This window comes from Pan troglodytes, chromosome 23 (genome assembly GCF_028858775.2).
Source record: "Pan troglodytes isolate AG18354 chromosome 23, NHGRI_mPanTro3-v2.0_pri, whole genome shotgun sequence".
Classification (NCBI taxonomy): Eukaryota; Metazoa; Chordata; class Mammalia; order Primates; family Hominidae; genus Pan; species Pan troglodytes.
The window spans coordinates 31,566,137-31,590,902 of record NC_086016.1 but is presented as its reverse complement, the minus strand read 5'-3'; the positions used below and the strand labels follow the sequence as shown (position 1 = coordinate 31,590,902).

The following is a 24,766-nucleotide window of genomic DNA, read 5'->3' as shown; positions in this document are numbered from 1 at the left end:
TATGCAAAATTGTGTTTTGTGTGTATGTGAGCATTCTTTAGAAATAGTGACTATGATTCTCATCAGAATCTTAGGAAAGATTCAGACCCAAGACCCTTGATTTCAGATGGGGAAGGGACTCAGTCCTCGGGCTGGCCTTGAAGGATGAGGACAAGAATGCTGCAGTCGCCTGGCCCTGGGCATCCTGCCCTGGCCTTGGAGAGGAGCTGCATTCTGCAGAGCCAGAAGGAGGACAAGAGAGGCACCCTGCCCAAGCACCAGGCTGAGCCTCTGCAGTCCCTGCCCGGAGAAGACTTACAGCCGCCGGGAGCTTGGGAAGGTTACAGAGAAAAAGCCTCTTGCAGCACTTGGGAGGACACTGCCTGCAGCGCCCCGCCTGCCGTGGGCCTGCTCCAGGGTCAGGGAAGCCTCTGAGGGACGGGCTTGGGGCACAAGGGTGGGTGAGGGGCAGGGGAGAGAGTGTACTCTCTGGGCCAGGACCCCGGCACACCTAGCACACAGACCATGGGGAGGGTGCCAAACACAGGACTTGGCTACATTTTGTTACTGTCACTTTGAGTATTACCTGTGCAGTCGAGCAGGCTTTATGGATCTCAGACTGCCCAGGACTTTTCTAGCTGCTATGGGAGGATGTAAGATTTACCAAGAACACCGGCCACCACCCAGAAAGCAGGTTTCTCATGTGAGCCCTGCGCCAAGCACTGTGTGTGCACATGCCAGATTTTAATTTGCTGTGGGGAGGTGCTTTTATACTTGCCACTTGACAGTGGCCCCCAAAAAGCCAAGAAACCTGTCCAAGGCCCATGGGATCAGCAGGTGTTGATTTAATACTGGTACCCCCAGTTGCAGAGTCCCCAGCCTCAACCATAGGCACTCTCCTCTGCCCCCCGGGGAGGGACTGCCACCCTGACTCAGGGATGACCTCTGCGAGATGAGAGCAGAGGGGTTTTGTTCTGTTTCAACCTTTTTTGTTGTTTGTTTTTGAGACGGAGTTTTTGCTCTGTTGCCCAGGCTGGAGTGCAGTGGCGCAATCTCAGCTCACTGCAGCCTCCACCTCCTGGGTTTAAGCAATTCTCCTGCCTCAGCCTCCCGAGTAGCTGGGATTACAGGTGCATCTCACCATACCCAGCTAATTTTTTGTGTTTTTAGTAGAGATGGGGTTTCACCATGTTGGCCAGGCTGGTCTCAAACTCCTGACCTCAGGTGATCCACCCACCTCGACCTCCCAAAGTGCTAGGATTACAAGTGTGAGCCACTGAGCCCGGCCTGAACCTTTTTTTATTATTATTATTTTTTGAGATGGAGTCTCACTCCGTTGCCAGGCTGGAGTGCAGTGGCACAATCTCGGCTCACTGCAACCTCCACCTCCTGGGTTCAAGTGATTCTCCTGCCTCAGCCTCCTGAGTAGCTGGGACTACAGGCGCCCGCCACTACACCCGGCTAATTGTTTGTATTTTTAGTAGAGATGGGGTTTCACCATGTTGGCCAGGATGGTCTCAATCTCCTGACCTCGTGATCCACTCACCTCAGCCTCCCAAAGTGCTGGGATTACAAGCGTGAGCCATCGCGCTCGGCTTTTTTTTTTTTTTTTTTTTTAACCACAAGCATGTGTCACTTTTATAGTTAAGAGGAAAAACAAACTTTTTCTAAAAATCTGTATTTCTGAAATGGTTAGCAGGAGCCCAGCTGAGTCTGGGGTGCTGCAGGCCTCCTGCCTGTGGGGACCTCTCCTAGACACCTCCTTTCTTAGACCCATCCTTAGGGCTGGGAGAAACTCCTTCCACAGTGTTCTTGGCTTCAAAGCAGGGCAGGCTTCCCAGATGGGGAAGCTCATAGGCTGGTGGGGGTGAGGTGCGGTGGGGAGCGGCAGAGAGACCTTCCAGGCCAGTTGTCCAGCCTAGAAAAAGGCTCATAAGTGTGCATGAGTGTGAGCTGTTGTTGGGAATAAGAAGATTGTCCCAGGAGGGCCCAGTATGCACTAGAGGCTTATAAGTAATACTGCTGGGGGCCAGGCGTGGTGGCACGCACCTGTAATCCCAGCATTTTGGGAGGCCAAGGTGGGCAGATCACCTGAGGTCAGGAGTTTGAGACCAGCCTGGCCAACATGGTGAAATCCTGTCTCTACTAAAAATACAAAAATTAGCCAGGCGTGGTGGTGGGAGCCTGTAATGCCAGCTATTTAGGAGGCTGAGATATGAGAATCACTTGAACCCAGGAGGCAGAGGTTTCAGTGAGCTGAGATTACAGCGCTGCACTCCAGCCTGGGTGACAGAGTGAGACTCCTCAAAAACAACAACAACAACAACAACAAAAAGAAATAGGCCGGGCATGGTGGCTCATACCTATAATCCCAGCACTTTGGGAGGCCGAGGTGGCTGGATAACCTGAGGTCAGGAGTTCGAGACCAGCCTGGCCAACATGTTGAAACACTGTCTCTACTAAAAATACAAAAATTAGGCAGGTGTGGTGGCACGCACCTGTAGTCCCAGCTACTCAGTGGGCTGAGGCATGAGAATTGCTTGAACCCAGGAGGCGGAGATTGCAGTGAGCTGAGATCGTGCCACTGCACTCCAGCTTGGGCAACAGAGCAAGACTCTGTCAAAAAAAAAAAAAAAGAGAGAAAGAGAAAAGAAAGAAAAAAGAATGAAAGAAAGAAAGAAAAGGAAAGAGAAAAAGAGAAAAGAAAAAAGAAAAGGAAGGAAGAGAGAGAAAGAAGAAAGAAAAAGAAAGAGAAAAAAGAAACAGAAAAGAGAAATACTGCTGGGCACGTGGGTGAGATGGCAGAGATGGCATGCGCTATAGTCCCAGCTACTCAGGAGTCTGGATGGGAGGGTCACTTGAGCCCAGGAGTTCGAGGTTAAAGTGACCTGTGATCTTGCCTGGGTGACACAGTGAGACTCTTTCTCTAAAAAAAGAGGAAGAAAAAGAAAGCAATCTTGCTTTGCATCTGTAGTTCTTGGGGGTGTCTCTTTATTCTCACCTGTCCATGCATTCATGGTGTCCAGGCCTAGGGCCCAGAGTGACTTTACTTGATGGAGCCTTAATTGTCTCACCTAGAAACTGAGGATGCAGAAATGGCTTCCTGAGGTGTTGAAGGTATTCTGTGACTGTCAAGGGCTGTGCCAATATCAGATATTATTGCTTGGATTCACATGAAGCTGGGCATACAGTAGGTACTCTATAATTTGTTTTTTTTGGTGTGTTTTTTTTTTTTTTTTTGAGACAGAGTCTCGCTCTGTAGCCCAGGCTGGAGTGCAGTGGCATGGTCTCAGCTTACTGCAACCTCCACCTCCCAGGTTCAAGAGATTCTCCTGCCTTGACTTCCTGAGTAGCTGGAACTACAGGTGCACGCCACCGCACCCAGCTAATCTTTGTATTTTTAGTAGAGACAGGGTTTCACCATGTTGGCCAGGCTGGTCTGGAACTCCTGATCTCAAGTGATCCACCCGCCTTGGCCTCCCAAAGTGCTGGGATTATAGGCTGGTCTTGAACCCCTGACCTCAAGTGATCCACCCTGTTCGGCTTCCCAAAGTGCTGGGATTACAGGCGTGAGCCACTGCACTCTGCCAAATATTTTTAAAACTTTTTTTTTTTCCTTCTTCATGTTTATTGTGGATGATTTAGGAAATGTATATAAGCAAAAAAAAAAAAAAAAGAATATAGATGTTATCCATGATCCCACTCCTGCTAACATGTGGGTCTGTGTTTGTCTGTGTGTACTTAACAAAACTGGAATTACACTGCATGGTCTCGGCTTTTATGTATTAATTTTTTTTTTGAGACAGGATCTTACTGTGTTGCTCAGGCTGGAGTGCGGTGGTGTGATCTCGGCTCACTGCAGCCTCTGCCTCCCAGGCTCAAGGTATCCTCCCACCATAGCCTCCCAAGTAGCTGGGACTACAGGCACATGCCACTACGCCCAGCTAATTTTTTGTAAAGATGAGGTCTCCCTGTGTTGCCCAGGCTGGTCTTGAACTCCTGGGCTCAAGCAGTCCACCCACCTTAGCCTCCTAAAATGCTGGGATTACAGGCATGAGCCACCACACCCGGCCTATTTATTAATTTTTTAAAATTGAAGTAAAATTCATATATCATGAAAGTACTCATTGTAAAGTGTACAACTCTATGGCATTGAGGACATTTATAACATTTTGGAACCATCACCTCCCTAGTTGTGAAACATTTTCATCACCCCAAAGGAACCCTGTTCCCGTTGGCAGCCACTTCCCACCCTCTGTTCCCCACTTCCTGGCAATGGGCTTCCTGTCTCTATGGATTTACCTACTTCGGGCATTTCATATGAATGGGATCACACAATATTTGTCCTTTGTGTCTGGCTTCTTTCGCTTTGCATAATGCCCTCCAGGCTCATCCATGTTGTCGCATGTGTCAGTGCTTTATTCCTTCGCAAGGCTGAATAATCCTCCGTTTGTCCGGATAGACCACATTGTGTCCATTTATTAGTTGACAGGTGTTTGAGTTGTTTCCACGTTTTGGATGTTGTATGTAAAGTTTTCAAACCTACTTTTTTCTTTTCTGTTCTTTTCTTTTTTTGAAACAGAGTCTCTCACTGTCTCCCAGGCTGGAGTGCAGTGGCGAGATCTCGGCTCACTGAAACCTCCACCTCCCGGGTTCAAGCCATTCTCCTGCCTCAGCCTCCTGAGTAGCTGGGATTACAGGTGCCCACCACGACGCCCGGCTAATTTTTTGTATTTTTAGTAGAGACAGGGTTTCACCATTTTGGCCAGGCTGGTCTCGAACTCCTGACCTCATTATCTGCCCGCCTCGGCCTCCCAAAGTGCTGGGATTACAGGCATGAGCCACCACACCCGGCCCTTTTTTCTTTTCTTAACAACGATGTGTGGCAAACATCTCTTCGTGCTAGTAAACCATGTTTATATCCTTGCATTTCAGGCATATACCCATCTGCTGTGTGGCTGGACCATGTGGGTAAACTCTCCGGAGGCCTGCGTGAGCTAAGGGGGATGCTCCATCCCATGCACAGTGGAGCCTGCCTCCATGGGCCCTGCTGGCCTTCATGGAACCACCTCTCCCATAGACATCAGAGCTCCGATGCCATCGCTTCCCCCCACAGACCCACTCGGTGGTGCCCAGCCAGGCTACCCTGCACAGCATCCCACTCATCTATGCCAGAGTGATGGCTGCTCAGCTAGCCACGAGAGGGTAGCACACCCTCTGCCCATCATGCAACACGTCTGAAGCCCACCTAGACCCCTTCATCCCATGGACACTACATTAAGCACACGCACAAGCACCTGGGCTTCAGGTAAGAGCTACCTGGCCGCCTGCCCACCTATCCCCTGGAGCCAGCCTGTGCTGCCTTCCTGCCTGAGGCTAACCTCTTCGTGCCCTGCATGTGGGGATACCCGGAGATCCTGGTACTAATTTTTTTTTTTTTTTTGAGATGGAGTCTTGCTTTGTTGCCCAGGTTGGAGTGCAGTGGCGTGATCTTGGCTCACTGCAAGCTCTGTCTCCCAGGTTCACGCCATTCTCCTGCCTCAGCCTCCCGAGTAGCTGGGACTACAGGTACCCACCACCACACCTGCCTAATTTTTGTCTTTTTAGTAGAGATGGGGTTTCACCATGTTGGCCAGGTTGGTCTCGAACACCTGACCTCAGGTGATCCACCTGCCTTGGCCTCCTAAAGTGGTGGGATTACAGGCGCGAGTCACGGCACCTAGTCCCTGGTACTAATTCTTATTGTTCTCCCTCAAAACCTTGAGAAGTAGGCACCAACCCAGTGATAATAGAGTTACTAATAACAGCAGCTCAGGCGTACTGAGAGCTCACACCCAATTGGGCTCTTCACATGCATCGGCCCAGGAAGCCTTCCCTGCAACTTTGCCTCTAGGTTCTGTTATTACCCCCAATTTACAGATGGGGAAACTGAGGCACAGAGAAGTAAGTATTGTGGGCCTATATCACAGGACTCCAGAGTGGCAGGGCCTGCCTCTACTTGGTGATGTGTGTGGGGACACTGCAAGCAGTTCAGTGTGGTGGGGCCAACTGTCTTCATCATGGTGGGACTGGCTCCAGGAGGGATGGTGGAGATATGAAGCCAGATGGGGCACAGGGCTGTGTTCTGAGGGGCCTTGAGGCCTCAGAGAGGGCTTTGCACTTTATCCAGGGATTTCAGCAGCCATGAGAGGGTTGTAAGCAGGAGGGGCATCTGGTTGGGGCTCTACTGGAAGGCTCACTCCTTTGGCCAGGAAGATGGGGAGGCTGGTGGCAAAGAAGCCCGTTGGAGGCTGTTAATGCCACCCAGGCCAGGGAGGCAGGGCCCAGGCGAGCCAGTGACAGGAGTGAAGGAGAGAGGGTGCCAGGGTAGAGAGAGCTGAAGGGGCAGTGGCAGCGCTGGGTAGCCCTGGGTAGCTCAGCACATTTTTGGGGTTTGAAATGCATTAGATATTTTCAAAAGGTGGTTTATAATCAAATAAAATAAAATAAAAAGAAATGCATCAGATAGAGCCTGGCATGGGACTGGTGAGCAGTCAGGAAGTCCAGCTCAACCCTCTAGCAGGAGCCAAGCGTATACTCAGAATTCATCTCAGCAGGCATTCCAGGGGGTGTCTGAGCGCATCCCAAAGTGTGTACATTTGTCTACCTGTAGCTCCCACGGTGGGTCCACCACAGGCATTTCTGAGTCCTGACCACCCTGAGCTGCTGTTTTTTCACCATTTCTTTGTTCAGCTCACCTGTCATTATTTATCTGTTCTCAAAACCAGATCCTGAGCTTCCAACCACTAAGACAGGAGCATAGCTCACACCTGTGATCCCAGTACTTTGGGAGGCTGAGGCAGGCAGATCACGAGATGAGGAACCAGCCTGGGCAACATAGCAAGACCCTGTCTTTACAAAAAATAATAAAATTAGCAGGAGGATCAGTCGAGCCCAGGAGTTCAAGGCTGCAGTGAGCTATGACCATGCCACTGTTCTCCAGCCTGGGTGGGTGACAGAGTAAGACCTTGTCTCTAAAAAAAAAGAGCACACAGTGACATGGGAGGGCCAGGTACACATAGCTTAGGGGTGGCTGTTAAAAGCCAGAAAAGAGCCTTACAGATGCAGGTTCGAGTCCCTGCTCCACCCCTTACTAACCCCATCATTAAAATGTTTACCAAGCACTTATTAAATTGCGCCCCATTGTGAGCAGTGTGATGAAATCTCCAGCTGACTGGGGTGTGAATCCTCCCTTTGTCCAATGTACCGACGCTATTTTTCACTACCCCATAATCACGTAGTAGCCCTCCCAGTTATCAAATCAACCATCACAGTTTTGCAGTGCTTGTGTTCAAGAAATCCTTATCTGACTTAACTATAGCCCCAAAGAGCAAGATTCGTGATGCTGGCAATTCAGATATGCCAAAGAGAAGTTGTGAAGCGCTTCCTTTAAATGAAAAGGTAAAGGTTCTCAATAAGAAAAGAAGAAAATCGCCGGGTACAGTGGCTCCAGCCTATAATCCCAGCACTTTGGGAGGCTGAGGTGGGTGGATCACCTGACGTCAGGAGTTCAAGACCAGCCTTGCCAACATGGTGAAACCCCATCTCTACTGAAAAATGCAAAAATTAGGCTGGGCACGGTGGCTCACTCCTGTAATCCCAGCACTTTCTGGGGTGAAGGTGGGTGGATCACGAGGTCAGGAGTTCAAGACCAGCCTGGCCAAGACGGTGAAACCCCATCTCTACTAAAAATATAAAAAATTAGCCAGCCATGGTAGTGGGTGACTGTAATCCCAGTTACTCGGGAGGCTGAGGCAGAGAACTGCTTGAACCCAGGAGGCAGAGGTTGCAGTGAGCCGAAATTGTACCATTGCACTCCAGCCTGGGCGACAGAGTGAGACTCTGTCTCAAAAAAAAAAAAAAAAAAAAAATTAGCCAGGCGTGGTGGTGCACACCTGTAATCCCAGCTACTCAGGAGGCTGAGGCAGGAGAATTGCTTGAACCCAGGAGGCGGAGGTTGTAGTGAGCTGAGATCACGCCACTGCACTCCAGCCTGGGCAACAGAGCAAGACTGTCTCAAAAAAAAAAAAAAGAAAGAAAGAAAGAAAGAAAATCTGCTGAGCACTCTAGGGAAAAAAGTAAAAGAGAATGAGATCATGTCCTTTGCAGCAACATGAATGGAGCCGGAGGCCGTCATCCTAAGCAAACTAATGCAGGAACAAAAAACCAAACACCACATGTTCTCACTCAGAACTGGGAGCTAAACATTGAGTGCACAGGGACGCAAATAAAGATGCAAAGAACAATAGATATGGGCCTACTTGAAGGTGGAGAGAGAGAGAGCCGTAAAACTACCTATTGAGGCCTGGCTGGGTGGCTCATGCCTGTAATCCCAGCACATTGGGAGGCCAAGGCGGGCGGATCACCTGAGGTCAGGAGTTCGAGTCTCGCCTGGCCAACATGGTGAAGCCCCATCTCTACTAAAAATACAAAAATTAGCCAGGTGTGGTGGTGAGTGCCTGTAGTTCCAGCTACTCAGGAGGCTGAGGCAGGAGAATTGCTTGAACCCAGGAGGCAGAGGTTGCAGTGAGCCGAGATCATGCCACTGCACTCCAGCCTGGGTGACAGAGCAACACTCTTTCTCAAAAACCAAAACAAACTACCTATTGGGTATGGTACTTACTACCTGGGTGACAAAACACTCTGTATACCAAGCATGCAATTTATCTGTAGAACCGACCTGCACAAGTACCCCTGAAACTAAATAAAAGTTGAATTTGTAAAAAAAAGAAAAAAATTATATGCTGAGGTTGCTAAGACCTATGGTAAGAACAAATCTATCTGTGAAATTATGAACGTGATGTTGTTATCATTGTCCTTTTTGGTTGCTCTTGTTGTTCATCTCTTATTGTGCCTAATTTATAAATGAAATTGTTTCACGGGTATGGGTGTATAGGAGCAAACATAGTATATATGGGCTCAGTACTATCCATGGTTTCAGGCCTCCTCTGGGGATCTTGGAATGTATCCCCCAAGGACAATGGGGGGGACTGCGGTTGTCTTTTGGTCTCCTGTCCCCCACTCAACTCTGCCACCCCCACTCCCATCCACCTCGTGTGTCTCATCCACTGTCCTGGATCCACCTGTGGCTTCCCTGATCCTTAGTCCTGGCCTCTGGGCCACCTTTCAGGTTTGCTCTTTCATCTGGATGTCCCACAAGTCCCACCACCTCACTGAGCCCCCAAACCATTCATTTTCTTAAGTTTTTAAAATATTTGTTTATTTATTTATTTATTTTCTACTGAGACAAAGTTTCACTGTGTCTCCCGGGTTGGAGTGCAGTGGCGCGATCATTGCTCACTGTAACCTTGAACTTCCAGGCTCAAGTGATCCTCCTGCCTCAGCCTCCAGAGTAGCTGGGACTACAGGTATACTCCACTGTACCTGGCTAATTTTTTATAAATTTTTCTGTAGAGATGGAGTCTTTCCATCTTTCCCAGGCTGGTTTTGAACCCCTAGGCTCGAATAATCCTCCCATATCAGCCTCCCAAAGTGCTGGGATTACAGCTGTGAGCCACCGCACCTGGCCCAAACCATTTTTTGATCCATTCAGTAGATGTCTAATGGGCACTCACTGTGCCTGGCTCTTTTTGGATATTGCTGAGACACAGGAATAAAACAATATAGCCTGTGCCCTCTTGGAGCGCACCTTCTTCTGCACGACCATTCACGGATTCATTTGGCAAACACTTCTCATGCTGGGGAGTGGCACCCACAGTCAGGAAAGATGTCGTCTGTGTTCCTGAGGAGCTCGGAGTAGGCAGAGGCTGTACTGCATGACAGCTAAGGGTATGGGCTTTGGAACCAGGCAGCCAGGTTCTGCCTCTTGCCAGCTGTGTGATCTTGGGTGAATCCCCTCCCTCCCTGAGTCTCACTTTCCCTCTGTAAGATGGGGGAAGTAATGATACCTACTTCGTAGGGTGGTTGTGGGAATTAAAGGAGATTTTTTTTTTTTTTTGAGATGAGTCTGACTCTGTCACCCAGGCTAAAGTGCAATGGCATGACCTTGACTCATTGCAACGTCTGCCTTCCAGGTTCAAGTGAACCTCAGCCTCCTAAGTAGCTGGGACTATAGGTGTGGCCACCATGCCCGGCTAATTTTTTTTTTTTTTTTTTCTGAGGTGAAGTCTTGCTCTGTCACCCAGGGTGGAGTGCTGTGGTGTGATCTCAGCTCACTGCAACCTCCGTCTCCCAGATTCAAGCAATTCTGTAATCCCAAGTAGCTGGGCCACTGCACTCCAGCCTGGGTGACAGAGCAAGACTCCGTCTCAAAAAATAAAAAAAATAAATAGAATGGTCCACTTGCAGCTCGGAAGAGGGGGCCATGTATTCGTAGGCTCCTGTGCCCTATGAGTCGGTGTGCCTGTGGCTGCCAGTTCCCTCTCAGGACTGGGCTGGTGTGCCAGGAAGCACCAAGAGCATCCCATGTCGGATGTCAGTGAACCCAGGGGTGGAATCAGAGAGAGACGTCTGCAGGTGGCCAAGGCAGCAGTGACAGAGACCACGCACACTCAACGCGAGAGAGAGAGAGGGAGGGAAGGAGAAAGATCCAGACAGGAAGAAACAGGGAGATGCAGGGAAATGACAGGAGAAGAGCCTGGGGTGGGAGGGAGGGAAAACAGAACTGCTGGATGTGCAGGGTCAGCCCTGCCACCCTTCCGGCCTGGGGTTCTGCCGCACAGGACCTTCTGCTCACAGTTCTCCCAGGGACGTTTGGAACCGGATCATTCTGGATACCAGGGGTGGGGTGTGGCTTCATTCTAAGCATGGATGCCTGAGGGCACTGGGGCTCTGTCTCCTCAGGGATCCTTGAAGAGAAAGGCCAAAGGGATACATTAGTAACTAAAGTCTGTCATTCACATAGTGTTCTTTCTTCCTGTTACACATTTCTATGAATTTTGAAATATTTATGATGTTATGTTTACCATTTTGATCTCATGAGGAATACTCTCCCGGCTCCAAAACTTCCCTCTTCTTTACTTGTGAATCTCTGTCCTCTTTCTCCAGAAACCTTACCAACTATTGATATTTTTACCGTCCCCTTGGTTTTGCCTTTTCCAGAATGTCATGTAGTTGGAGTCATGTATTAGGTTGATGCAAAAGTAATTGCGGCTTTCCCATTCTTTAAATGCCGGAAACCGCAACTAGTTTTGCACCAACCCAGTATTATGTAGCTTTTTCAGATGAACTTACTTCACTAATTAACATAAAGTCACCCTGCTCTGCCGCCTTTCTGTGTGTCTCATCCAATGAAGGCATGCCCTCACAGTCTTTCTGATACATGCCATTGTCTTTTCTATGCCTTGTTGGAGAACTCCTTTAAATCACAGAATAATATTGTGTTTTATGGATGATTTTTTTTTTCATTCACCTCTTGAACATCTTGCTTCTAGTTTGGGTGGTTATAGATAAAGCTGCTGTAAACATTCCTGTGCAGGCTTTGTGTGGACATAACTTTTCATTTCAGCTGAGTACATACCTAGGAGCACAATTTTTGGATTATATTGTGAAAATATGTTAGGATTCATAAGAATTTGGTGGATTTCATAAGAGAAATCATTTGGTTCTGGTGTTGTCTTTTTGGAATGTTCTTAATGTCAGTTCACTTAATAGGCAGAGGCTGTTCAGATTGTCTGTTTCTAGTGTGACCTTGGGAAGATTATGTCTCTCAAGGAATTGATACATTTCACCTAGGTTATCAAACTGTGGGAATAGAGTCATTCATAACAGTCCCTGATTATCCTTTTAATGCTCAACAGTTTGGTAGACATGGCCCCTCTTTCATTTCTAATATGAGTAATGTGTGGTGTTTTTTTTTTTTTTTTGCTTTGTTAGCTTGCAGAGGTTTATTAATTGTAACAATTATAATTAATAATTATAATAATTAATTGGGAATTATCGTTGTTAATGTAGATGAACGCACATCCAGGAAAATGTTACCAATACTGAGCAATGATGGCAACAACTTGTTTTTTCAGTTCTGGATAGGACATAGGCATTTATCCAGCTCTCTGTCCAAATACACACACACACACACACACACACACGCACACACATACACATGCTCACGCATTTACTATGAATAAAATCTATCGTATTCCTATCATTTAGAAAATCACATAATCCGGCTGGGTGCAGTGGCTCACGCCTGTAATCCCGGCACTTTGGGAGGCTGAGGTGGGTGAATCATGAGGTCAAGGGTTCGAGACCAGCCTGGCCAACATGGTGAAATCCTGTCTCTACTAAAAATACAAAAAATTAGCTAGGTGTGGTGGCGGTTGCCTGTAATCCCAGCTACTCAGGAGGCTGAGGAAAGAAAGTCACATAATCCATTAGGTGATATTCCAATGTTTATTTAACTCATAACTTCTATAATACATTAATTTGAACTTACAGAAATAAAAAAGCATTTGGAAATTGATCCCAGAATACAGAATATTTCTATAGGAAACAAGATGTGAACCATAAGACTCAATGAGTTGGATGGTGGCAATAATTAATACTTAGGACTCAATTTATAAACTAATCAAATTAGATTAAGTATAATCATGAATTGTCCCATATTTTTCTCCTATGACTTTGTATAACGCTTTTACCGAGTAGAGTGTTCCTAAGTCTGCCCACCCAAGTAATTTTCTTAACCTGTTTTTTGTTTTTTTGCAGTGGGGGCTTATTTGGCCTCCCCAGGATGGACTGGAGCGTCAGTAGTGCCCGGGTTCATCACAGGACAGATACTCAAGACACTCTTATCACCATTAGGTGGACTTGGAGGAGCAAAAAACGGGCGCAGTGGCTCCTCAGCAGAGACACTCCTGAATATATAGACATGGGAACCACCTTCAGCGTCAAAAAAGGAAACATTCTGCATGCCCATATCCAGAAAAATCCCCACTCGCTGTAACTTGCGGTCTACGAAGAGGAAAGTCAGCGGCACCGTGCTGGCAGAGAGGCGGCTTCCATCCCTCAAACTCACAGTCCAGAATCCACGCTCTGTGGTCAGATGGATCCTCCCTTTGCGGTGAACAGATTCTCTGCAGACTCCCAGGTCCCATTCTGCGCTTGTTCCCACATCCACCTCCCAGTAGTGGCGGCCACAGGTAAAGCGAGGGGAGCCCAGGACACAAATGGACACGTCAAATCTCTCGTGTCTCCTTTTTCATTTCTGATTTCTTAATTTATTTGGGTCTTCTTCTTCTTTTTTCTTAGTTAGCCTAGCTCACAGTTTGTCAATTTTGTTAATCTTTTCAAAAAATCAACTTCTTGGCTGAGAACAGTGGCTCATGCCTGTAATCTCAGCACTTGGGAGGCTGAGGTAGGAGGATTGCTTGCAGCAGTACAGGACCAGCCCGGGCAACATAGTAAGACCCTCGTCTCTACAAAAAATAGAAAAATTCACAGGGCATGATGGTGTGCACCTATAGTCTCAGCTACTTTAGAGGCTGGGGTGGGAGGATTGCTTGAGCCTGGAGTCCAAGGCTGCAGTGAGCCATGATAATGCCACTGCACTCCAGACTGGGTGACAGAGCGAGACCCTATCTAAAACAAAAAAATGAAAGACAAAAAACCCAACTTTTCCTTTCACTGTGAGTTTTTTAAGTCTCTATTTTGTTTAGTTCTGCTCTGATCTTTTATTATCTCTTTTCTTCTCATTTTGGGTTTGGTTTGTTCTTGCTTTTCAAGTTCTATGAGGTACATTGTTAACTTGTTTATTTGAAAGCATTCTACTTTTTTGCTGTCAGCATTTATTGCTATTAACTTCCCTGTCAGTACTGCTTTTATTATACACCATAGATTTTGGTATATTATGTTTTCATTTTCATCTGTTTCAAGACATTTTTCAATTTCCATCTTCATTTCTTCATTGACCCAATGGTTCAGTAGCATGTGACTTAATTTATATCTTTCTGTAGGCTCCAAAACTCTGTTTGTTATTGATTTTTTGTTATATTTCATTGTGGTCTGAGAAGATTACTTAATATGATTTCAATTTTTAAATATTTTTGAGACTTGCTTTGTGACCTAACATGTGGTCCATCCTGGAGAGGATCCCATGTGCTGAGGAGAAGAATGTAGATTCTGCAACTGTTCATCTGTTAGCTCTACTTAGCCTATAATGCAGCTTCAATCTGACTTATTTTACATTATTTTATTTTATTTTACCTAGATGATCTAGGCATTTCTAAAACTGGGGTGTTGAACTCCCTAATTATTATTGTATTAGAGTCTCATTAGCTCTAATAATATTTACTTTCTATATCTGGTGCTCCTGAGTTAGGTGCATATATATTTATAATTGTTATATCCTCTTGCTGCTTTGATCTCTTCATCATTATATAATGACCTGCTATGTCTCTTTTTATGTTTTTTGACTTAATGTCTATTTTGTCTGACACAAGTGTAGCTACTCCTGCATGCTTTTGGTGAACATTTCGTTTTTCAACATTAGCAATGAATCCCTGTTTCTTAGGGGACAGGGCTGTGAAAACGTATCCCTGAAAGTCCCAGGAGGCTGAGAGGCTGAAGAAAGCTGACAAATCCACTTTCTTAGAAACATTTAATAGGGACTTATGAACAGAAGCCCTGTCTATGTCTCCGGTTGTGGTAAGAGAAGATAGTGAATCCCTGCACCATTATCCCCCAGACCCTCTAGGGCTTATATACCATATAGAAAGGGTGAATTACAAGGGATGTGTAGGATAATTGAAGTAGAGTAACATCAAGGTTGTTTGACCAAAGGGCAGGATTCATGGCAAGTACCTGCTCTTACACAGAACAACAGGTAAACTGGAACTCTTAGAGGCCTCCTGGAACAGGGGTTCATCAGAGGCCAACACGGCAAATATCAGCACCCAAGATACAGTTGCTTTGGCCTCCACCCTTCACCCCCACCCCCAGTCCAGCTCTTACAATCTCATGTGCCCTCCTCTTCCACGATGGGCCCTCAGTCTTTAGGGAGGATGCTTGATATGGTATACTTTTAGCAGCAGGGCATTGGCAATGGAAAACAGATTGGGCCCAGTGGGATTCCAAATAAGGGAGAATCACAAGCTGTTGAATCATCTCTAGTCTTGGAATGAGAAAGGCACCTTCCCCAGCACAGAATGGGCATCCATTGGTTGTCTGATGGAGGCTGTGTCAGAATCCTATTCAGTTAGGAATCGGGGCCAGGTGACACTAGGTCAAGGCAGGGTAAATGTGACTTGAGGGCTACAGGCAGGAACAGGCTTTCACAGGACTCAGCTACCCTAGACCCCATCTCACCAGGCCCTACTTTCTCCCTCACTCATGTGGCTCAGCCCCCACCTTGTGCCCCTACAGCCTGAGGTCAGAGACACATTCATCCCAGGGTACCTGTCAGCAGGTGAGGTGGCTTTGGGAGATGCACTTCCCAGCCCTCTTCATCAGTCCTGGGCACTGTCAGGCCCCCCCCCTCAGTGTTTCCAGCACAGGTGCCTTCACCAGAGCTGCTGGGTGGCCAGGTCAGGCCTGGACAGAGCCATCTTGCGGCAGATAAATGTGTTCTTTTGGAACTTAATCACAGCCACCCCAACCCCAAATCACAACCTACAAGTTGGAAGGAAACTTAAGGGTCCTGATTCTCACCACTCTTTCTGGCCCCATTTCATGGATGTAAAGGCTGAGCCTCTGTAGCAAAGAGAACCATGTTCGTCTCCACCTTCTCAATGGCCCTGCTGGGTAGAACGCCAGACTCCTCTCTCGATGTCCCCCTGGGTGCTGTCCCAAGACTAAGCCCTCTCTTTACTGCCTTGTAAGATATTATAGAAAACTGACAGGACAAAAATAAGGAAACAGGAGGATAATACAGCTAATGTTGACCCACCCACAATCAAATAACTTTTTTTTTTTTGATACAGAGTCTGCTCTATCACCCTGGCCGGAGTGCAATGGCACGATCTCTGCTCACTGCAATCTCCACCTCCCGGGTTGAAGCAATTCTCCTGCCTTAGCCTCCCGAGTAGTTGGGATTACAGGCACTCACCATGCCCAGCTAATTTTTCTATTTTTAGGAGAGAGAGTGTTTCACCATATTGGTCAGGCTGGTCTTGAACTCCTGACCTCAGGCGATCCTCCCGCCTCGGCCTCCCAAAGTACTGAGATTACAGGCGTGAGCCACTGCACCCAGCCTCAAATAACTTCTTTTATACAGTTGTCTGAAACAAATTGCAGGTATCATATCTATTAGTCTATATATTCCATTCGTGTCTCTAAAAATATGGACAAAAAATACATCATTACAAACCTAAATAAAGATTATCAATAATTTTTTTTTTTTGACATGAAGTTTTGCTCTGTCGCCCAGGCTAGAGTGCAGTGGCATGATCTCAGATCACCGTAACCCTCATCTCCCGGATTCAAGTGATTCTCCTGCCTCAGCCTCCCAAATAGCTGGAATTACAGGCACTCGCCACCACGTCTGGCTAATTTTTGTATTTTTAGTAGAGAAGGGGTTTGGCCATGTTAGCCAGGCTGCTCTCAAACTCCTGACCTCTTATGTTCATCAATCAATCTCTTGCTGGGGTTCCCCTAGGAGGAGGTGAAATGACCCCAGCTCGCTGTTCCTCACATGGGTGCTGCCGTGTCACTGGCTCAGGCTCAGCTGCTGGGTCACCAGTAGAATGGACCCTTCCTCCACCTCAGCTCAGAGCACAGTGATGATTCGTGACTTTCTTTCCCAATAGAACTTCAAATCTCTGAAGACGGGGGGTGGGGGGATGTGCTTGAGTGTTTGTACTCATGGTCTTGTTCTAGAAGTGACAAAGCTGGAACACAATACCTCTATGCATGAAAAGGTTGTCACTTGTCACAACTAACAGGCTTTCACCTCACGGAAATTTTCTTCCCTTGTGCACTTTTCCCCTGGCAGTGGACATGGCTGCACTCTTCCAAGAAGCAAGCAGCTGTCCCGTCTGCTCAGACTATCTGGAAAAACCAATGTCCCTGGAGTGTGGATGCGCCGTCTGCTTCAAGTGCATCAATTCGCTGCAGAAGGAGCCCCATGGGGAGGATCTACTTTGCTGTTGCTGTTCCATGGTCTCTCAGAAGAACAAAATCAGGCCCAATCGGCAGCTAGAGAGGCTGGCTTCCCACATCAAGGAACTGGAGCCCAAGCTGAAGAAGATTCTGCAGATGAACCCAAGGATGCGGAAGTTCCAAGGTAAGGGATCTGTATACCCTGCCCCCTTCCCACGACCAGACCAGGAAAAATCATCTGTGCAACTGGCCCCTCATTCCATATGGGGATTAGCTGCTGTCTGGCACCTAAAATTGAGATGCTTCTTCATCATCAGATTCTCAGCCCTGACAACATACAGAATCACCTGGTGATCTCCAAAAAAGAGGCTGGCTGGGCATGGTGGCTCATGCCTGTAATGCCAGCACTTTGGGAGGCCGAGGCGGGTGGATCACGAGGTCAGGAGATCGAGACCATCCTGGCTAACACGGTGAAACGCTGTCTCTACTAAAAATACAAAAAATTAGCCAGGCGTGGTGGTGGGCGCCTGTAGTCCCAGCTACTCGCGGGCTGAGGCAGGAGAATGGCATTAACCTGGGGGGGCGGAGCTTGCAGTGAGCCAAGATTGCGCCACTGCACTCCAGCCTGGGTGACAGAGTGAGACTCCGTCTCCAAAAAAAAAAAACCTGATGTCTATGTCATGGGTTAGACAAAGGATTCTCTAAACTTAGTGTGCTCAGATTACCTGGGGATCTTGTTAAAATGCAGATGCTGAACTGGGAAGTCTCAGGATTGATCCTGCTGGCTTGGGGACTTTGCTGAGTAGCAAAAACACAGAGTAACTTAATTTGAATTTGTCTCTAGCAAAGGTTCCCAGGACTCTGACATTTAAATGGGCCTGGTAATTCTAATGCATGGTGAATATTGGCACCCATTGTACCAAACAACCTCACCCCAGGGTTGGGAAGAGTTGGGAATGGAGCACCTATGGTGTTTGTTTCTGTGAGTGGGGCTAGTTGCAGACGCTGGTCTCCTCATCGGTGTGCCATGGGCTTCAACAGGGGTCCTGGCTACAGAAAATACTATCACTCTCCATAACTCCGGGGAAAAGGGACATTTAAATGAAGAGGTTATGGTCAGCCTGGGCAAAGAATTACACCTATAAATGGTGGTGGGCCCCTATTATGTCCCCGACAGTGGTGGCTTCTGCCCTGACACCCATGATCTCTACTCATCCACCTACCCATACCTGACTGTGTCTCTGCTGAAATATGGAGGACAGACTCACCCTGCCTAAGTCATGTTTGGAACCCACTTCCTCCTTCCTTGTCCATGTCCACTCATCTCATTTCATTCCCTAATTCACCATCAAACAGCAATCAATCTCCTCAAGTCTTACTGTAATCTATAAAATCTATATTGGTGATCCTATCAGTTTTTTGACTTGAAGGATCATATGTTCTGTAGATTTTTTTTTCAGAATGCTCTGGACAATTAATTTTCTTTAGGCCAGCTCACCTGCCTCCTCCATGAGAATTGGCGGCTTCACCTATCAAGCCATTTGACCTTGAGCAAATTATGCAACATCCCTGAGTCCTTTTCATTTTCTGTAAAATGGGATTCAAAGCAGTTATATTATTGACAAGATTAAATGAGGTAATGTGGGTGAAGCTCCTGCCTTTAATAGGGGCTCGGTAAATGATAGATTCTTAATAAATCTTAGAACCATCCTAGAAGCCTTGGCCATGTATCCAGGGTATCTTTGTTCCTGTGTAACTTCTTTTCTTTCATCTGTTGCCCAGAAGAACTATTGAGGTACACAGTAGATGCTCAGTAAATTTTTGTTGAATGAATGGCGGAGCTTCACTACTTTCTTTGTCCTATGGTCTTTTTTTTTCTGAGACAAAGCAGGATTCTGTCTCCCAGGCTGAAGTGCAGTGGTGCTATCTTGGCTCACTGCAGCCTCCGTCTCCCGGGTTCCAGTGATTTTTCCGCCTCAGCCTCCTGAGTAACTGGGATTACAGGCACGCACCACCACGCCCAGCTAATTTTTTGTATTTTTAGTAGAGATGGGTTTCATCTGGTCTCGATCTCCTGACCTCAGGTGATCCACGTGCCTTGGCTGGGATTATAGGCATGAGCTATAGCACCTGGCCCTTATTGTCTTACAATAGTACTTTACACCATGAACTTTGCTCTAGGAGATGTCCTGAGAGAGCCTGTAAGAAATTTGGCCAGGTAGATTTGGGAACTGCTATAGATTCTAGCCCTTTCCACAGATGAATCATACATGTTACTGTTTTAGCACCTTAGAGAAGTCATGGGGAGAAGAAGTCTCCCTAGCCTTTTAAGCTTGGTATTTTCTAATCTCATTTGACTGTATAGGGTAACATCGTGCCTTGATGATGCTGTGATGAGGCTTCTAATGAGTTAATGTGTGCCAAGCATTTAGGACAGTGCTGAGCAAAGTGGGTCCCACAAAGGGGCTGCTGTAAGCCCGTCCATCCTTGTGCAGATATTTTTGTGGGAAAGATTTCTAGAAGAGGCACATTCAAAAATTTGATGGGATCAGGTGTGGTGGCTCACACCTGTAATCCCAGCAGTTTGGGAGGCCGAGGCAGGAGGATTGGCTGAGCCCAGGAGTTTGAGACCAGCCTGGGCAACATGGTGAGATCCCATCTCTGAAGAAAAAAAAAAAAAAGTTGATAGATTCCTCAGAATTACTTTTCAAAATCTAATCTGCCATGATCTAAAGTTCGTTTCTCCAGGAAATAGATAAGCAGCTGTTTTCCTGTACCACATGTGTTCTGGATCCTTCTCCTCCTCCCTCTGTACCATAACTGAAGATGGGATGGAGCATAACTGAAAGTCACCCCTCTCTTCTCTCTCTTGCAGAAGCCTGGCTACAGATAAGGGACCAAAATGACTGACTCAAAATATTTCACCACGACCAAGAAAGGTATTACTTGTTTAATAATGGGCCTTGTCCTATGCTTTCTCTTCCTGTCCCTTCTGTTTTCCTCCTGTGGCGGTAGGGAGTAGGGGTGGCAATGAAGGCCTGGAAACATGTGGCAGGAATGGCCTAGAGCTTGTGGTAGATCTAGAAAATTGAACTGTTGATGATGTAAGAAATTGACCACTCCTTTTAGAGCTCAGAAAGGGAAGAACATTAGCTCCAAGTGCTAAAATAATTATGTTTTTGTTTCCAGGGGAAAGAAAACACACAATCCTATCAGCACCCCCACAGCAGAGAGAGAGTGTGTGTATGTGTGTGTGTGTGTGTGTGTGTGTGTGTGTGTGTGTTTCCGTCCATGTACCTGTGTGTCCTTATCCAACGGCACATGTTTTTCTTTTTTTTGAGATGGAGTTTCACTCTTGTCGCCCAAGCTGGAGTGCAGTGGCGCGATCTTGGCTTACTGCAACCTCTGCCTCCCAGGTTCAAGTGATTCTCCTGCCTCAGTTTCTGGAATAGCTGGGATTACATGTGCCCGCCACTATGCCCAGCTAATTTATTTATTTATTTGAGACTGAGTTTTGCTCTTGTTGCCCAGGCACGAGTACAATGGCACCAATATTGGCTCACTGCAACCTCTGCCTCCTGGGTTCGAGCGATTCTTCTGCCTCAGCCTCCCAAGTCATGGGATTACAGGCATGCACCACCATGCCTGGCTAATTTTGTATTTTTGGTAGAGATGGCGTTTCTCCATACTCGTCAGGCTGGTCTCAAACTCCCAACCTCAGGTGATCCACCAGCCTCAGCCTCCCAAAGTGCTAGGATTACAGGTGTGAGCCACTGCACCTGGCAGTTTTTCGTATTTTTAGTAGAGATGGGGTTTCACCATGTTGGCCAGGCTGGTCTCAAACTCCTGACCTCAAGTGATCCACCCACCTTGGATTGAGTCTATTGAGTAGCTACACTGAAATTTGCTAAGCTAGGCTTATATCGTTGGATATTTTGGTTGTTTCTGCTTTTAAGGAAATGGAGGATGTTGTCGTGGCTGACAAATGTGCTTTAACCCTGTAAGCATCTTTCTGGCCAGCCCTTCCTTCCTCCCTCCCTCCTTCCAAGTGATACTGACACATGCCTGCGGACCAGATGAAAAGAGTCTGTTGTTGGATCAGCTGATCCAGGACCCGAAGTCTGCCCCTCATCAGGCATTTCATGTATTGGTCTAGCTGGTTTTTACTGAGAACCTATCATGTGCAGTGGAAGAGAAACAGAGCCTCTGACCTGGTGTTGCTCAAGGTTGAGCAGGGAAGACAGTGGGTAGAGTAGTAACCACACTGAAGTGTAGTGGGTCCAGGGGGGACTGTGGGAGAGCTCTGGGTGGAGCTGGCCAGATCGATGGGGGATAGGAAGGGGAAGGAGTGAGTGCTGTGCCTGTGACACATTTGGGGAAAGGAAGGTAGTGGGCATGAGCTACCGAGGAGGGTGATACAAGAAGAGGTTAGAGCCAGGCACAGTGGCGCCCCAGGTGGTGGCTTGGGTGGGAGGATTACTTGCTTGAGCCCAGGAGTTCGAGTCTAGCCTGGGCAACTGATTGAAAAAAGAGAAAGCAATTGGAGAGGTACACAGGGATCAGTCTTGTGGAGCCTGGTGAGCCACAGGGTGAACGTAGTGCTGAGTGTATTGGAGTCCCAGGGGTGGGTTTTGTTGTTTGTTTGTTTTTTTTGAGACAGTCTCTGTCACGCAGGCTGGAGTGCAATGGGAAGATCTCTGCTCACTGCAGCCTCCTGGGTTCAAGCCATTCTCCCAAGTAGCTGGGACTACAGGCACGTGCCACCATGCCCAGCTATTTTTTTTATTTTGGGGGTGGGGTTTTTTAGTGGATTTCTTTTGGGAAGAGAGATGTGTGGACAGACATGCCTGGGTTCAATGCTCCAGCCAAAGAGACAAGGAAACAGGTTTAGGAAAGCAAAGTGGGTATCTTGGGTAGGCCCAAGCATAGGGATTGAGAGCATGGGCTTTGGAGCTAGCAGACCTGGTTTTCAGTTTCAGTCCTACCACCTGCTGGCATTGGGTTTACGTTACTGAGCCTCTCACAGCCTCCATTTGCTCACTGCGAAATGGAGGGAAATGCAGAGTTGTGAGGATGAAATAAGAAAATGTGTGGGAACAAGTTAGTATGGGACTGGGCTTAGAGAAGGGCTCAGGGGGGCTGGGCACGGTGGATCACGCCTGTAATCCCAGCACTTTGGGAGGCCGAGGCAGGTGGATCACCTGAGGTCAGGAGTTTAAGACCACCCGGGCCAACGTGGTGAAACCCCGTCTCTACTAAAAATACAAAAATTAGGAGGGTATGATGGTGCCTGCCTGTAGTTCCAGCTATCTGGGAGGTTGAGGCAGGAGAATTGCTTGAACCCGGGACGCGGAGGTTGTGGTGAGCCGAGATCGCACCGTTGCACTCCAGCCCGGGTGACAGAGTGAGACTTTGTCTCAAAAAAAAAAAAAAAAAAAAACCGTGTGCGGTGGCTCATGCCTGTAATCCCAAGGCTTTGGGAGGCTGAGGAGGGCAGACCACGAAGTCAGGATTTCAAGACCAGCCTGGCCAACATGGTGAAACCCCATCTCTACTAAAAATACAAAAATTAGCCAGGCATGACGGCACGTGCCTGTAGTCCCTGCTACCCGGTATGCTGAGGCAGGAGAATTGCTGGAACCCAGGAGGCAGAAGTTGCAGTGAGCTGAGATGGGGCCACTGCACTCCAGCCTGGGTGACAGAGCAAGACTCCATCTCAAAAAAAGAGAGAGAAGGGGTCAGGAAATGACATCTGCCCTCCTAACCTGTTAACGGGGTCCTGACTATCTGTCCATGGCAGGACCAGACAACCCTACTTCCTCATTTGTTTTTCTCACATCATGAAGTTCTTCAGAACAATTGATTTCATGCTTGAGCTCTCATGGAGCAGCTGAATTCCCATTTTCAGAGCTGAGCAACCACTTGTGTCTCAGGAAGTGAAATCCTGAGCAAGCTGTCTTAGAGGTTTGAGGAAAACAGGAAAAGCCTCCATGTGGGAATCCACAAATCCTGCTCTCACCCCGCAAGCCTTAAGTACTCAGGTTCTATTGCACTGAGCCTTTTAAGGGTCTTTTGTTGAGTGAGGGTAGCTGAGGACAGCTTTGCCTTCCACTGGGTTTTTAGCTCCCTGGCTGAGCAGAGCCTGCCATCATGTTTTGGATGCTTTTGTCTTCCTCAGAACCTTTGTAGCTTCCATGGTTCCTGTTGCTTCAATCCAGAGTGGCCTCTAAGTTTCTTTTTTTTCTTGTTTTTGGAGAGAGGATCTCACTTTGTGTCACCCAGGCTGGAGTGTAGTGGTGTCATGGCTCATGGCAGCCTCGACCTCTGGGGTCAAACAATCCTCCAGCCTCAGCCTCCAGAGTAGCTGGCACAACAGGCACATGCCACCACACCTGGCTAATTAAAAAAAATTTTTTTTTTAAAAAACGAGGTCTCACTATGTTCTGTGTTACTCAGGCTAATCTCGAACTCCTGGGCTCAAGTGGTCCTCAGTTTCTCTTTTTTTTTTAGATGGAGTCATGCCCTGTTGCCAGGCTGGAGTGCAGTGGCACCATCTCAGCTCACTGCAACCTCCACCTTCCGGATTCAAGCAATTCCCCTGCCTCAGCCTCCCGAGTAGCTGGGATTACAGGCTTGCACCACCATACCGCGCTGATTTTTTGTATTTTATTAGAAACGAGGTTTCACTACATTGGCCAGGATGGTCTTGATCTCCTGACCTCGTGATCTGCCTCCCTCGACCTCCCAAAGCGCTGGGATTACAGACATGAGCCACCGTGCCCAGCTGATCCTCAGCCTCTTAAAGTGCTGGGATTACAGGTGTGAGCGATTGCACCCGGCCTACAAGTTTCCATCTTGTTAATTCCTGTCCTAACAGTCATCCCTCACTGTTGCCTGGCCCACCTGAGGCCAGGCGCCTGAAGCTTCCCTCAGCCAACAGCATAGGATGTCTTACGTGCCTCCCTCCAGTTCTTCTGGAAGTTAGATACTGGGAATTGTCCCCTGCCAGGGTAGGGAGGGATCACTCATGCTTGCCTCCTTTCCTTAGGGGAGATCTTCGAGCTGAAGGCAGAGCTCAACAGTGACAAGAAGGAGAAGAAGAAGGAGGCAGTGAAGAAAGTGATTGCATCGATGACCGTGGGCAAAGATGTCAGGTGTGCAGGAGTAGGCCTGGTGGCAGCTGGAAGCTGGCTGACAGGGGAGGGTTTATAGCTTGGGTCCACTTCAGTGTCTCCTTTAGGGTGTCTAGGGACCCATGTCTCCCCTCATACAGCTCCCTTCATAAAACTTTCTTCCCAATAGAAGGTTTTGTTTACACAGGAATCACGAGCCCAGACACTGACAGGTCAGCTGGTGATGGAGTGAGTTAACTGGAGTAGGTGGGAAAGGCAGCAGGCGATGGAGTGGGTGTGGCATGAACCCTCTCAGAAACTCCAGAGGATCAGTACTGGCTGGGGAAGAGGACCCAGTGTGCCCAGGTCTTCTGGTTTTTAAAAAGAATGGGAAATCTGGGCCAGGCGCAGTGGCTTACACCTGTAATCCTAGCACTTGGGGAGGCCCAGGTGGGCGGATCACGAGGTCAGGAGTTCGACACCAGCCTGGCCAATATGGTGATATCCTGTCTCTACTAAAAATACAAAAATTAGCCGGGCATGGTGGCGCATGCCTGTAATCTCAGCTACTTGGGAGGCTGAGGCAGGAGAATTGCTTGAACCTGGGAGACAGAGGGTGCATTCAGCTGAGATTGTGCCACTGC

At 47.7% G+C, this 24,766-nt stretch overlaps 1 protein-coding gene across 4 annotated transcripts in view; it reads left to right on the top strand.

Annotated features, from left to right (window-relative positions):
- RFPL1 (ret finger protein like 1) overlaps positions 1–24,084 on the top strand; it is a 50,313-nt gene extending 26,229 nt beyond the window's left edge. For 2 of the 4 annotated variants that reach the window (XM_063807667.1, XM_063807666.1), the window contains exons 2-6: positions 4,915–5,287; positions 12,682–13,115; positions 16,904–17,194; positions 19,886–19,949; positions 24,059–24,084. In XM_063807667.1, the coding sequence (XP_063663737.1) occupies positions 13,019–13,115; positions 16,904–17,194; positions 19,886–19,920 (423 nt within the window). In that variant the 5' untranslated portion in view covers positions 4,915–5,287; positions 12,682–13,018 and the 3' untranslated portion in view covers positions 19,921–19,949; positions 24,059–24,084. Of the gene's footprint in view, positions 1–106; positions 398–4,914; positions 5,288–12,681; positions 13,116–16,903; positions 17,195–19,885; positions 19,950–24,058 lie in introns of all 4 variants that reach the window. The other 2 variants (XM_063807665.1, XM_063807668.1) reach the window with 2 other exon arrangements.
- Positions 24,085–24,766: the final 682 nt, after the last annotated feature.